Consider the following 14098-nt stretch of genomic DNA (forward strand, 5'->3'; position numbering starts at 1 on the left):
GTGGACTGTACAGGCCTTCAAAATTGTTACATATTTAAAATTAGTGTCTACCTGTAAAACACGTGAGTAGGGAACGAAATGAGCACCAACCACAAGCTAAATGCTGGTACAATATGCAAGTGGCTGGTAGATTGGCTCACCAGCCTTGAACAAATAACCAAAAAACAATGGTAATCTATTGAGTGGCTGGTAAAATTTGAACATTCACTTGCCATTGGCAGGTGGAAGCAGTTAGTTTTGCACCCTGCATATTAGTGGACGACAGCTAGGAGCATAGAAACATGAGATGTAGTTGTGTTACATTGTTTTTGCATAGACTGTTGTAATGTCAGCTGACAGGTAGCTAGATATCCAACATGAATACCTGACATACCTGAAACAAACAGGTGCACATTTTTGTTAGCATTAGGGACTGTTCCTTATGTGACAGGAGAAGGGGTGGTGCAAAACAGGGAAGCCATGTCAAATATTTTTTTAAATATTGAGGAGAGACTTGTGTTTATTATTTTGGCTTAGGGGAGGGACAAACAACTTTAAATGATTGCATTTTTTTTAATATTATCTGAACCTAAATCTGGCAAGCTGGTTTGAAAGGCACGTTTTCTTTAAAAATTGCCAAAAGTACTTATTCCATTTATCATAGCCATAAACCGTAAAAACATTATTGTTGAATGTTTAAATTGCAGATGGTTCTTGGATACATTACAAGCTTCCTTCAGGAAAAATAACTTGGATTAAAATATTCATATTCTAATTAATTCTACGTGTCTCACTCATAATTTCTCCAAAAATATACTGTTTGCAATGAAGTACCAAGACATTGTTCAACTTCAAGACTTTGTTTTCAACTTTTAACTTTCAAACATCAAAGGGCAAGTTTATAAAATCTAATCACCGCTGATGTGTCAAGCTACTGATATTCAAAGTTTCCACACATTTTCATGGACAAAATTTCAAAACCTTTTCATGATTTTTCGAGGAACAACAATATTTTTTCTTCTTGCCCCAATTGCCTGGCGTTATTCAAACATATTGGATTCAAATTTTGATCATACACAGAGGGAGAGATGGAGCGCAGGGAGAAAATAAATAAACATCTACGCATATTGGAGCAATGTTACGTCCACGGCTTCAGAAAATAATTTTGCTGTTACGTTACATTATGCTGAAGGACGGTTATTCACACAAGACTAATGTTACAATTTCAATACACACAACAGAATTCCATGACTTTTCCAAAACTTTCAATGATTTTTACAAATTTCATGACTTTCCCAAGCCTGGAAAATGTGACTTTTCCAGGTTTTCCATGACCGTGGGAACCCTGGATATTATTCTAGTCTGCTGCTGGTGTTACTGCTGTGTACTGTTTATTTGGGAAAACTGTCACTACATGCACATGTTGCTAGTGCCGACTATGTGTGCTGTGATGTTTGTCTGTGTGTGTTGGGGCTTATTAATTTTTGCTGGTTTTGTGTGGTAGGACCAGGACAGGTGGCTGTCGTGCATCCATATCCTGCAGGATTGGCATTTTGTTTATGAAATTAGTGGCTCGTTTTGGTGATAACTCTCACTCCCTCTGTGCTGTCTGCTCGTAGCATTGGCTCCCATACCTACATTTGGTGTGAATATTAAAACACATACATTTATGGCAGAGGGACGGTCACACAATTCCCCAGTCACTCAGGAAGGCTTGAGGAAAATTATTTCTAGCTTTGGGAAAGGTGAAGATTAAAGAAGAAAAAATGCAGTCGCCACACCCCTCCTCTGATAGATAGAGAACAGTCCCTTACATTCTCTTATATTGCTTAATTTATTATTATATGTGTCCAGACGGGGCAACAGGCTTATGTTAGTATTATTTGGTCTTAACATCTGGTTATATTAACTTAATGGTTCACCTGGCTACGACCTGTATCTGTAAACTGACTGTTACAGGTGACAGACATCAAGATGACGTTAGCTTTTATCGGCCAACGACTCAAAAATCGTACATATATTATGGACTGGGTTTACGTTACGTTATAACGTTCGTTAAATTTCTACTTTTAATGTTACTTTGTAGGCAGCTCTATTCGACGAATACAGAAAGCAAAGTAAGGATAAAGGACATTTTAATGGACTTTACACACTACAATGAAACTGAAACAGTTACCTAATATTAGCCGACTTAGAAGATGTGTAGCCTAAACTTGCTCGCTATTTGTGGTTTCAGGTCAGCCAGAAAAAGAAACCCTGAGATGGGCTGTGCTGCCCGTGCTGCCACAAACCCTCACCAAGTCTGAAATGTAAAGACAAGCTAGAAAACTTCAACTAAATTCAGCTGAAATAATAATTATAAAGCAAACAAATAAACAATGCGACCCTTAGCTTCACATTTGTGTCCAGTTGAGGCCTCATGTACCTGGTGTGTAAGCAAAAGCAACAGGTGTGCGCTTGTTTTTAAAACCGTTAGCAACAACGGCATCTAATATACAAGACTCCGACCACAGCAGCGTGTCCCGTACAACAAAACAAACGCCGTCTTTCTGCTCAGGACGATGTATCCGACATACACTTGCTCCGCAGCCACTTGTGGCTCCGTGGAGGTCTGGATAAAGGCATACTTACAAAAACCTCCTCGTATGAATTCACAGCGGAAGGACGTCCTCTTGCATTGTAGACGACTAAACAGCAACCTGGTACATTTCCATGTTTTGTTGCTTATTTCTCTTTCTTCTTTTTCCCCCCACACCGTTACCTCTACGGGATAATTTTCTCTCCCAGGTCCAACAAAAAGTAGGAGGCAAAGCTCTCCTCAGGATGTGACGTCACGACAAATCCCTAACAAAAACTTAATTAGCATTTTTAAAGCGACAAACCTCTTTGTTCGAGCCGGCATGGTTAAATTATCATTTTTATAGTGCTATTACCAAATAAAAAACACACTTTATTTTATTGCCTCGCGGTTTATATCTACTTTTTTTCCAGTTTTGATGTAATTTGGTAATAAAAGTCAAGATAAAACAAAGCTGCTAATCAATTAAACATACATTGACGTCATATATAAACATATAAATAATCATACAGTCATAGAATAGTTGCCGTGCCATTTTTAACTCCCAGTGTTAGGAGGATTGGCCTCATTCATTTTCTAAAGTTGAACCACACTGTTGTCTCTATTACACAGCAGCACCCCCTTCTGGTTAGTTTGGGAATAATGGTTTAAAATGTGTTTAGAGAGACCTGTTTGACCTGTGGTTCATTCAGGGTTTAAGGTCATTCAGCATATAGGGCAGCAGATTAGGACACTGTGCACTGAGGTGGTTTTTAAGAGAAATTATTTATGTTTAAGTGTGCTTTTGATGGCACTGTATCAGGGACAATGCTTTAAGTTTATCCAAAATATGAAATTATGTGGTTATGTATTGTGATGTTTCACTCTGACGCACATCAAAGCTCCTAAATGTGCAGGTGCAGGTACATCTCCCGATATGATTCTTTATGTGTGGTCCTGTATATGAGAACAAGTGATATTTTTGTGTGTGTGGATTGCGAAGAACTGCCTGCAACAGTATGGCATGATCATAAAAACGTATGTGGATAGTGTAAATGCTGCACAGATACAATATGTTTGGCCTTTTTCCCTGCAAATACCTCAAAAAAATCCCTATGCTCTGCCATACAACACTAGTAATCTCCTACTAATGCAGTTATATGTTGGTATATAACCCAGCTGTGGTCTACACATTTAAGTAGTCCTCCTCAAATTATTGTAGGCCTATATCGACTTCAAAATTGAGCACTGGTGTCTCTCAGAAAGTACGACAACTGTCTTATTGTGTGTGTTGCATTTACACCGGCGTTAAAGTGGTTCGCGTTTGCTTCTTATCGTTACAGAAAGTACAGTAGATGCATCTTTTTTGTCTGCTTTGGTGCTTTAATGCTCTGTAATAGCTCCTATTGTGGCCTCTGGCTCAATAATACCATTATAAAAGGAAATGGTTGGATCCAAAGTACCTTATGCTATCAAATCATCTTACATTATCATAAATCTTTACGGTTGGCTTATTTCAAGACAGAGTGGAGGTTGTTTGTTTCCGTAGAAAATATACTTTCAGTGTGTCTTCGCAACTCTAAAAGCTTTTCTTTCCTTCTCAGTGTCAGTGTGTTAGTTTTTTCTCTGCATTACAAGGATTTAGCATTTTGGCTGCCTCATGTGGTCGATGGCTTCACTTCATGGCTAAATCTCAATCACTGAAAATATAAAATAAGCCGTCCTTTTCATCTGGTGAATCTATCATTACCCAGCCTCACTTTTACAGTGCGGAAAAGCAAGGTGATCCGAAGCCACGTCTCCATGCTTTGACAGACAAGCTTTAATTGTTCACAATCAAGCTTATAGACATGTCCAAAGCACCGTAAAACCATCATACCAGAAAGAAACAAGCAACTGAGGACAAAGGTTTTTATGACACAGGTAGGAGTTAACCAAGGATATAATACGGTAAAACATTTCTCATTATTTTGTGATTCATTATATATACACTCGCTGTTATAGATTACGTCTCAAATAAAACAGAACTTTTTGAAATAGCAGTCTTGAAATACACACCATTTGTGTCACATTTGAATCGTCCAAAAAAAAAGGGAAGGGAGAAAAAAAATCAAAAATAAAATCAAAACAAAATCTTTCTGCTCACAAATGATTTTCCCTTTTATTTTAAAGATTTTTTTTTCATATACAACATTGTATTTACATGTTCTAGTATTATTTACACAAAATTAACAAGTGGCACTGTGTAGTTAGGAGTTCTTTTCTTTTTTTTTTCCTTGTTCCCTACAGGTCTTATTTTAAACAAAAATAAAAATGACAAATTAAAAAAAAAAAAAAAAGAACAACTCATTTTAACAATGCTTTATGTCTCCAACTTTTTTTTTTTTTCTCTCAGTAGCACTACCTGCCACTCAGCCTTCTACAAAGTGCTGTCCTTTCACCTACCCAACTAGAGCTGTTTTCATCTTTACAAAAATACAACTAACCCGAGCCCTCCCCGCGTCTGGTCCCCTCCAAACTACCTTTGATCAGTACCCTAAACGCACAGACAGTACCAATTATGTGTCAACAACAAAACACTTTGAACACAGACAGCTCATTGCTGGACATTTTGTGCAGATGGAAACTCTGGCAGCCCTGATTTATCAATTATTAACTTTGCACTGCAGGGTTTTATTTTCTTGTTAGAAATTGTCATTTTATTGAACTTGTTATTGATGCCACTTTATCACGAGGCCTTCAGCATTAATTAAATGTGATTCGGTGGTAATTTGATTTGCTTGGCCCGGCTGCTGAATACAAAATCTAATGATAAGAAGCCAGTGGGTGCTGAATGCTTGTTCTTTTGATTAGAAGCTCATACCGTAGGGTCTGCCAATAATAAAAAAGGAAAGTTTAAACCAGTTATTGAGTCAGTCATTCACTGGCTACCCTCAGTTTATCCTGTGGAAAACAAGCTTGCACTACTGTACCCATGGTATTCTGCTCAGATGTGTCATTTGCCTCGAGGCTTTGCAGAGAGAGTGGGATCCGTGTATAATGATCCAAAAGAGAGAGGCATCTGGGGAAGAACAATGAGAAGAATGGACTGTGGATGTTGCGTGGGCTCTGCTGAAATGACTGATGTTGCCTGAGAGAAGGAGTTAGGCAGATTTTGGGAGACGGCCGCAAATATAGGAGAGATTAAAAAAAGAAGAAGAAGAAGAAGAGGGAGAGAGAGAAGAGGAAAGCTCGGCTCTTGATCCCACCTCTCCGTGTGACAAAAGTATGATTCAGCTGTTTGGAAGGGAGGAACATTGGAGCATTGGTTTGAAATGTTTCACAGGCCAAGATTCAGCCCGGTTCTTAGGACAGACTATAAAAAAAATCACTCTCCAAGAAGGCTCTATCTGAGTTTCTTCAGGAAAAAAAAATCTTGAGATTGGGTTAGATTAGGTTTGTGGCTTTATGGCACAACCCTTCATTCCAGTTAACGGACAAGCAGGCTTAGACCAGACAGCTAACAAACTATATGTTAGAAATGGAGAAGGGAGAGATACAGAGAAAGAGATAGATAAAGACAGAAATCGGAGTACACACACACACTGTCATACACTCACAGCAGTAGGTTTTTTTCCAGCAGAATCCGATGACAGCAGGTACTGAAGCAGCCAGTAAGAAAAATATCTCAAATCATGAAGAGGCTATACTTCATTCCATACCGCTATGTAAAGTACAACGGCAGCAAACCTGTACTTTTACAGAAAAAAAAAAAAAAAAAGACTCAACAGGCAACTTGATGCTGGGTTTTGTGAATTAAAAATACAAGTCATCACTTTAGTCTCTTTTCACTCATTAACACATCATCTTGGCTTAAAAACATGTGCCTTAAAATGAAGTACCATTGGGAAAGATCAATAAAAAAAAAATTTAAAAAAAAAAAAAAAAAAGGAAAAGCATTGGTTGAAATTTCTGTTTGTGCTGCTTCTTTGAATTGTCAACTGTTCTCTGGCAGACAATCAGAGTTGAGAAAACAAAATGAAACAGCAAAGGTTGGTTTAAAGCCCCGCTCCAGTGACCTCTGAGCCTCACTGAACCTTGAAAAAAAAAAGCATTCAATGAGCAACTAGAGTCATACAAGGCGATGATCCGCCAGTCTCAACTGCAAATGTGTCACGAGAGATCCAAATGTCTTGACCCTCTGTATGTATAAAATGGTGGGAGGTCAGTGGAGGGAGCCTCTGAAGTCATGTTTTTACCATTCACACTAAGGCTGAGATCAGTTCACCGTCAATTCAGCAAGCAGATTTGAAAAAGCAAATACTGATTGCATAAAAATTCTAGCAGCTTTCAACCTCTTGAGAACTTATTAATGATACTGGTGTCTGATTTTCTGGAGTAGTATTACCAGTATTCGCCTCTCAGGTTCTAACATAGGGACGTGTGCAAAGGTACACAAGGTTGATTTGCTAAAAGGAGTCCTGCCGAGCTTCACGTACAGTGGTGATTTGTTGTCAGTGTCTGGCTCAAGGACACTTCAGCAGGGACTCTGGGTTTGATTTCAATATGAAATTGGCTGCATGTGAATCCTGAAGAAAGTAGTGAACTGAGCTCAGCCTTGTTTCTTAGCTTCATCAGCCACGAGGGCCGGGAAATAGCTTAGATTGTAACTCAGTGAGGCCGGGTGTCTACTGGGGCCTCTCTTAATGACGCTGTCTTCATTGAGCGTTATGCGACGTGAATTAGTTTTGAGTGATCCATCAATGCTGAACGTTTCTATCATTCTGTTTTTCAGTGGGAGGTCTGTGGTCGCAGAGGAGCAGTAGCTGCTGCGACAGAAGTGAAAGAGAGGTGCCCAGTAAACACTGGCCCTGAGGACTGTAAACCAGTTATGTTCTTCACCACGCCAAACGACGGCCGCTTTGGAGCGCGCGTGTCTGTAAGCTCAAAAACACAGCACAAAGCAGGATCAAGAATACAACTTGCCACAGCATTGAACAAGATGTGAGACACAGAGTGCTTTCAGCTGTCCATCTGTCAGTCTGTGCTGTCAGAAATGTAGACGAGAAAGCCGAGAAAGATAAAAACCAAGTACAATAAATTAAATCAGTTTTTTTTCCCCCACGAAAAGCAAAAGAAATAAAGAAGTACTTAGAAGAAGAGGAATCGCACTACTTTACTACCTAAGATTTAATCAGGAAAGCATGAAGCTCTAGATTCATACAAACAAACATACAAGTTTTTTTTTTGTTCAGTGGACAGGGTTTGACACAAACTAAAACACAATAAATACTCTTTCTGAGGAACAAAAGATAAGGTATATCTCTTTATCAGCTAAAAGGACACTAAAAAAAGGCAGGTCCGTCTGGCAGACTCGCTCAGAAGAGGACAGGGTGACCCATTACGGAAAAAAAAAACTTCCCATCCGTGGGGACAGCCCTTCCCCTTCGTACTTATGGCACTACAGCAATTCCCCATCCACATTTTATTCTCTCGTACTTTTATCTTTTCATTCTTTGTAGACTTTTTTCTTTACCCTGAACGTACAATATCCCCTAATGGTACCTATTCAACACAGCTGGGTTTCTTTTTTTTATTCTAGCTTGTCCATGACTTTCACGTTTGTTCGTTTGTGTCTTTTTTTCCATTTTTGTCAGCATAAAGTGCAACAGTGCTTTTGTTCTCTCCTCCGGCCGCCTGGCCTCCTCCTGGTAACCCCCGATGACTGCCAAAGGTCAAAAGTCACGGGTTAGCAGGATCGGGATCAGGGTCAGGGTTCACGCTGGTCTCACTGGTCACGCTGGTGGCGCTTGCAGCACTTGCAGCAGTCGCGGCGCTGGCAGCGCTGGTTGCGCTCGCGGCGCTAGCAACACTCGCAACACTCGCAACGCTCAGCTCCTCCACTTCCTCCTCCTCTTCGTCCTCCTCGTCTCCCTCTTCTGTCACTTCCCCCACATCCAGCACCTCCACCTCTTCGTCGTCGTCGTCCTCTTCATCCAGACCTCCTTCCAGCAACTCCACCACAGCCGCCTCCCCGTCTTCCGTTGCTGCCGTCTTTGCTCCTTCCCCTGCTTTCTGCTGCTCTTTCTTCTCGTCCCTCCCCTCATCCACCTTTTCTCTCAGCTGATAGATAGCGGTCTTGAATGGTTTGACCAGGCCCTCCTCGTAGACTTTCAGGATGGCCTCGCACACAAAGCGGTACTGGCTCTGATGGAGAGATAGAAAGAGATGTTTTAGCTGATGGTTTAAAGCAGCTGAGAGCAGCTGTGCAGATAAATGGATGTGTCTACGTACAGGTGTTTGTATCATCATGGCTCTCTGGTCTCTCATGGTCCTGACGATATCTAGAGGATACACTGGCTGACCGCACTCCATTAGACACAATGCTGTCTCCATGGTGATAAGAACCCCTGTCCGACCAATCCCCGCACTGGAAAAAAGCCACACGACAGAGAATCAGAGGTGAGATGAGTTGACTATGTTACCATGTCATGTCAAGAGCCTTCACACAACACAAAACAGCTGACAATGGGTTCACCACCTTAAATAATTGACAGGGAGAACAACTGTACCTGCAGTGCACCACCATCGGCTGGTCCTGTCCTGCCCGTTTGGTCCGTACCAGAGCCACAAAGTCCAGGAAGTCAGTGGAGTCATCAGGAACGCCGTGATCTGGCCAGGCCAGGTACTGAATCTGGGTGAGCTCTCTCTGCTGCTCACTCTGAACACACACAGAGAAAAAAAAAGAAGAAAAATAACTTTATATTTTCATATATTGCCTTTCAGAAATGCTTCTTTATTATTGGCAACAAACTGACTGCATTCACTCTCACCTCAGTCAAGACCCGAGCTTACTATATAATGAATTATTCTCATCCTCAGATCCCAAAACAGGTTATTGTATTTCATGTGGGCGACCTCCTAGCATGTTTCATTGAGCTCTGTGTCGGGGGGGGGGGGGGGGGGACTGCACAGCACCCTGTTTGTGTAATTATGGCCTTTAAATGTGTTATGAAACGGGTAGTGTGCATAACAAACAGTGGTTTTATTCCTTCCACTCCGCTGGTGATGCACGTCCTTCTGCCCCATTCTATCAAATACCAGACATTCGAGACAATATTTCCGTAGCTCCAATACAAAATGTACATTTTATGTTGCAATGAAAGTATAAATAAATATATGTCACACTTTCTCTTTTGTTTATTCAAAAGGAAAAGAAAAACGTGTGTACTCAGCGAGACAGTGAGATTTACACCCAAAAAGGACAGAATGATGACCACATACACACACACACACACACACAACCTACAGCAGATATCCTGACCACTGTCTGATGTCGACTCACAGCCCCCCGTTCCTCTTTAATATTGCCTCGCTTCGTCGCCATGGTAACACTTCTATCTCCATAGCAACAATCACAGGCAGAGGAGAATGCTAATTGCCTCCTCCTACAGCCGTATATTTCAAAGGTCATGATACACGGGCGACACACAGCGAAGCAATCAGGGAAACACAGACAGCAGGAAGTGACGATGAAACACCAGGAACATCCTGAACCTCCATTAAAAGTTCATTTTCAATTGTGTCCTCAATGCTTGCAAGGTTTATACCATGTTACATGTAACATGACACCATTTTGCATCCAAAGGCAAATAACAGCCTTCACTTTTAGATGCAGCGCACGAGGCTGTGAGCATCAGACGGCTTCCACATCAAAATAAGACAAACTTACATTTATGTTTTTCAAACTCTCATCGTCCCACTCTCTCTTCCTCTCTCCCTCCGTTTGGTTTCTCTTCCTCGCTCTCTATTTCGGCAATGTGACTGACTCGGGTGGTTGGGTTGTCATGGCAACCAGATCCCAATACGTGGCCCGCATGCAGCAGCGGGAGCCAGAAAAAGAACAGCCCACACTGGTCACTATGGCAACACACCTCCTCGGGGTCCTCAGCGGCTCATCCTTCCTGAGACACTGGTCCCTCGCTTTGATTGGGCCCAGTGTCTTTCTCGGTGATGCCTTCGCCCTCCTCTCTGCCTTCCTCTCTCTTGTTCCTCTGATCTGGTCCTAATTTTCCTTCCCTGTTCATCCCCCTTTATCTGGTCCTAATTTTCCTTCCCTGTTCATCCCCCTTTTGTTCCTCGTTTTAAATGTGTGTGATTACCTGCGTGTGCACGAGAGTCATCTCCCGGACCAGGAAGGCAGAGTTGCCCTCTTCATTGTGGCACGTTACTGTGAAGTCTCCGTAGGTGGCGCTGCTGTCTGGATTGGGCCAGTACTGGTGACACTTCACCTATAAACACAGACAAGGTATTCTGTTTACAACTGGACGTTTAATTTACTTAACAGGTCGCAGCAGTTATTCTAAGCTCTAGGGTCAGAGGTCAAGCTCTGCTATGCAACAGCATCTCTCTAAGTTAGCCATCTGTTCTTTGCTATTATATTTAATGCACAAATGCATACCATATACAAAACATTCAGTCCATCTGGAACCATTAAAACCTCCAGTGATATGTATAGATGATGATTTTCAGGATGACCTGTCCCCGGCCTTTTGTTTTGCAATAAAACACTTCTTTCTAATGTCAAGAAGAATTAGCAAACTTTGCATGTTTTGTTTTAAATTCACACCTTGTTCGATGAGTAAGTGATCCTTGGTCTATTGTTTTCACAGTAACCCAACTTTTACTCACTTTGTGCATTTAAATGAACAATGCTCAAATGAACAAAAGACACAAGCTGCAGAAAACTTGTAAATGATGAAACATTTCAACACAAGTATCTCACCTAGGGTTTGGGATTTTTACAAATGGCAAACCTGCCTACTTTAGAGCAATGCAGCACTCTCTTTATGTTTGGGTGTCAGACTTTATTGTGTACAGCAGTGCTACATGTACAGTAAAGGTTTTGGAAACATTGAACATGCTGCAGTCAATATGTGTTTTCCAGTCCATGTATTTGAGAAATTCTTCCACGTACCCGCCCCCTCTCGACCTGCGTAGTCAGCATGACCACCATAGATGAGCCCTGCTCCCATGTCATTTGCCAGAAGTCGGGGCAGGTGTTGGGCAGGGGGCCCTGGCATGCTATGTAACGGTTTATCAGACTCGAGGCTGGAATCTCCATCTACAGAGAGAGAGAGACACAGATTGTGATACAGAGAAATTAGGTTACGGGGATCTCACTTTACAGCTTCTCTTCTTAAATCATTTTCAATTGAAAGGATGCGCTTTGTGTGTTTATATCAGTGCAGAGAGCTAAATGTTCTCAGGTTACTGTAGAAAGGTACAACCACTTCAAACTTAGCTTAAACATGCTCTTAAATACTTAAAAGTGCTGTTTTGTCTCCAGTTTGAATCTCTGAGTCACTTACAAAGTCAGACCTAGTAATATCAGTGTGACACTGAAGCTTTAATTGAATGCCATCCAGTAACTGACATAATAGCAGCAAAAAATAAATAAAAAATATTAATAGTGTACCAACTTCCTAAGAGCACAAACATACATTTTCCATTTGACTGTAATACCTTGTTGACTTGTTGAAAATCAGGTTGTCGAGAAGATGCCTCTCATATCAGATCTGTCTAATAAATGTGTTTCATGAATACTTTCACCACACAATAGGGCACAGAGGAGGAAAACACTTCAGGAAACTACTTCAACAATCAGAATAATTCTCTCTACATCTTCAACTTCCATCTGTGCCGGCTTTCAAATAACAGGATGAATACCCAAACACTTCACATACAGAGAAAATAAAAACTGTCAGACTGACAGTAGGCAGCAGCAGGCTGTATTCAGTCTAATAAATGATAACAGCGATAAGAAAATGGATGTAAAGGGCTGAATAAATGAGTGAGAAGCTGAGGTGAGTGTCCTCCATGCTCACAATGATCATTAATTAAGCCAAAGGGATAAACAAATCAACTGCAAAACATGAATATGTGAGAAAACTGAGAATACATTTCTTCCATCACATCCTTCCTTTCCAACTGACTGCTGTTTCAACGTGCTACTCCATACGTAAAGGTCCCACCATGTCTAGCACAGCCATTACAGGGCATTAATGTGACAAAGAAAGTTTGACTTTCAAAAAAGGCACGACTTAAACAGATGTCTGAAAGGGGCTCAAATTAATAACATCCATAAGCTGCTGATAGCTTCACTGGCTGCCTGAGAAACATGTAAAACATGAACTCACAGTGTTATCTGCTTGTAAAGCCCATGTGGTTAATTCATTCACCAGTATGGCCACCGTAGTGTTTCCAACATGTGTTTTGATGGTTAGAGAAAACAGACCACCCACCACGGCTCAAACGAGCCAAACGCATATTGATGGAGAGATGAAAGAGGAAAAACGAGGAGGACCAAACTCACATTGATGTAATTTGCATTGATGTAGTCATCTGTGCTTTTCAGAATGACCCGTGTGGCATCGTCTGCGGAGGGACAGAAAAGACAAGAAAAAGGGGGTAAGATTACAGATTGAGACAGACAAACAAACAATTGACAAAGAGAGAAGAAAGGATTTCAGGAAGAAAGAAAGAGCACAGAGAAGAGAGAGAGAGAGAGTATGATGGAAGGAACAAAAGGTTAATGTCGGTACATATTTAAACACACGAGCCAACAGAAATAGACACAATCGAGTTCGGTCACGTACAAGGAGAGATGTCTCTGTAGCGATTTTTGGAAACGTTCTGAGGTAATTTGGCACACAGCATGGTCATCCCCGGCCTCTTTCTGTACAGTTGCTGCAAGAAAAGGAGCACAAATTTGTGTTTAAGTTGTGGCAATGTAAAGGAGGAAAGAAAGGTTTGACAGAAGGTTTGTGTGTATCTCTGTGTGAGCATAAATGTGCAGTATCTTTTCACGTGTGTGTTTATTTCTATGTCTTTCTCCTCACATCAAACTGTGCCAGTATGGCTCCACCGATCAGGCCTTCCTTCAGTGTGACCATGGAGTCCCTCAAAGCATGCTGGTCTAGCTGGGCGGGGTCCTGAGGGGACTTCTCAGGGATGTACTGAAAATCTGGCTCCGAGTCCACCTTCTCCTCCACCACGTCATAGATGGCTGAATGGGACAGAGAAGAAGTGTGTCACAGTTTATACACACATAGCTGTTTATGTAGGCTGAAGCCCGAGGGAGCTGATTCATCTTTAAGTACATAATGAGGAAAGTAAACATCCAAGAGAAAGACACGCTACAAGTCACAACCAAAGCACTGCACCAGAGGAATATATAGTTCATCTATGTGGAAAACAGCAGAATCAAATAATGTGACCTGACATGCATTCAATACATTGATGCAATCTTATATCTACTCTGATGTAAGAGAGGATAGAATCCATAAATCCCTCTTTGACCCAGTTAAAATACCAAGAATCTCAATGTTTCATCATCTTTAAAAGCTCCACTCCCACTTCACTGCTGCTGATTAAAGGATATGATCTGCCATCTTTCTACAAGCTGAATACATATAGCTGAGATGTACAACTTTAGACATCTCCTTTAAAATTACAAAAGTAAGACTGAGCAGTCCAGAAAAGACCAGAAGAAGAGTCGAGACTGGTGACCAGATGTGCAGT

At 41.2% G+C, this 14098-nt stretch overlaps 2 protein-coding genes across 5 annotated transcripts in view; both read right to left on the reverse strand.

Annotated features, from left to right (window-relative positions):
- epb41l5 (erythrocyte membrane protein band 4.1 like 5) overlaps positions 1–2793 on the reverse strand; it is a 43146-nt gene extending 40353 nt beyond the window's left edge. For all 3 annotated transcript variants that reach the window (XM_050048198.1, XM_050048199.1, XM_050048197.1), the window contains exon 1: positions 2611–2793. The gene's annotated coding sequence lies outside the window, so the exon portion shown is untranslated. The remainder of the gene's footprint in view (positions 1–2610) is intronic.
- Positions 2794–7681: 4888 nt separating this feature from the next.
- The window catches only part of ptpn4a (protein tyrosine phosphatase non-receptor type 4a), an 84095-nt gene continuing 77678 nt past the window's right edge, over positions 7682–14098 (reverse strand). For both annotated transcript variants that reach the window (XM_050048217.1, XM_050048218.1), the window contains 8 exons: positions 13417–13583; positions 13174–13264; positions 12891–12952; positions 11493–11639; positions 10678–10806; positions 9088–9236; positions 8810–8945; positions 7682–8722 (listed from right to left, as the gene is read on the reverse strand). In XM_050048217.1, the coding sequence (XP_049904174.1) occupies positions 8258–8722; positions 8810–8945; positions 9088–9236; positions 10678–10806; positions 11493–11639; positions 12891–12952; positions 13174–13264; positions 13417–13583 (1346 nt within the window). In that variant the 3' untranslated portion in view covers positions 7682–8257. The remainder of the gene's footprint in view (positions 8723–8809; positions 8946–9087; positions 9237–10677; positions 10807–11492; positions 11640–12890; positions 12953–13173; positions 13265–13416; positions 13584–14098) is intronic.

Source organism: Epinephelus moara, chromosome 7 (assembly GCF_006386435.1).
Source record: "Epinephelus moara isolate mb chromosome 7, YSFRI_EMoa_1.0, whole genome shotgun sequence".
Taxonomy (NCBI): domain Eukaryota; kingdom Metazoa; phylum Chordata; class Actinopteri; order Perciformes; family Serranidae; genus Epinephelus; species Epinephelus moara.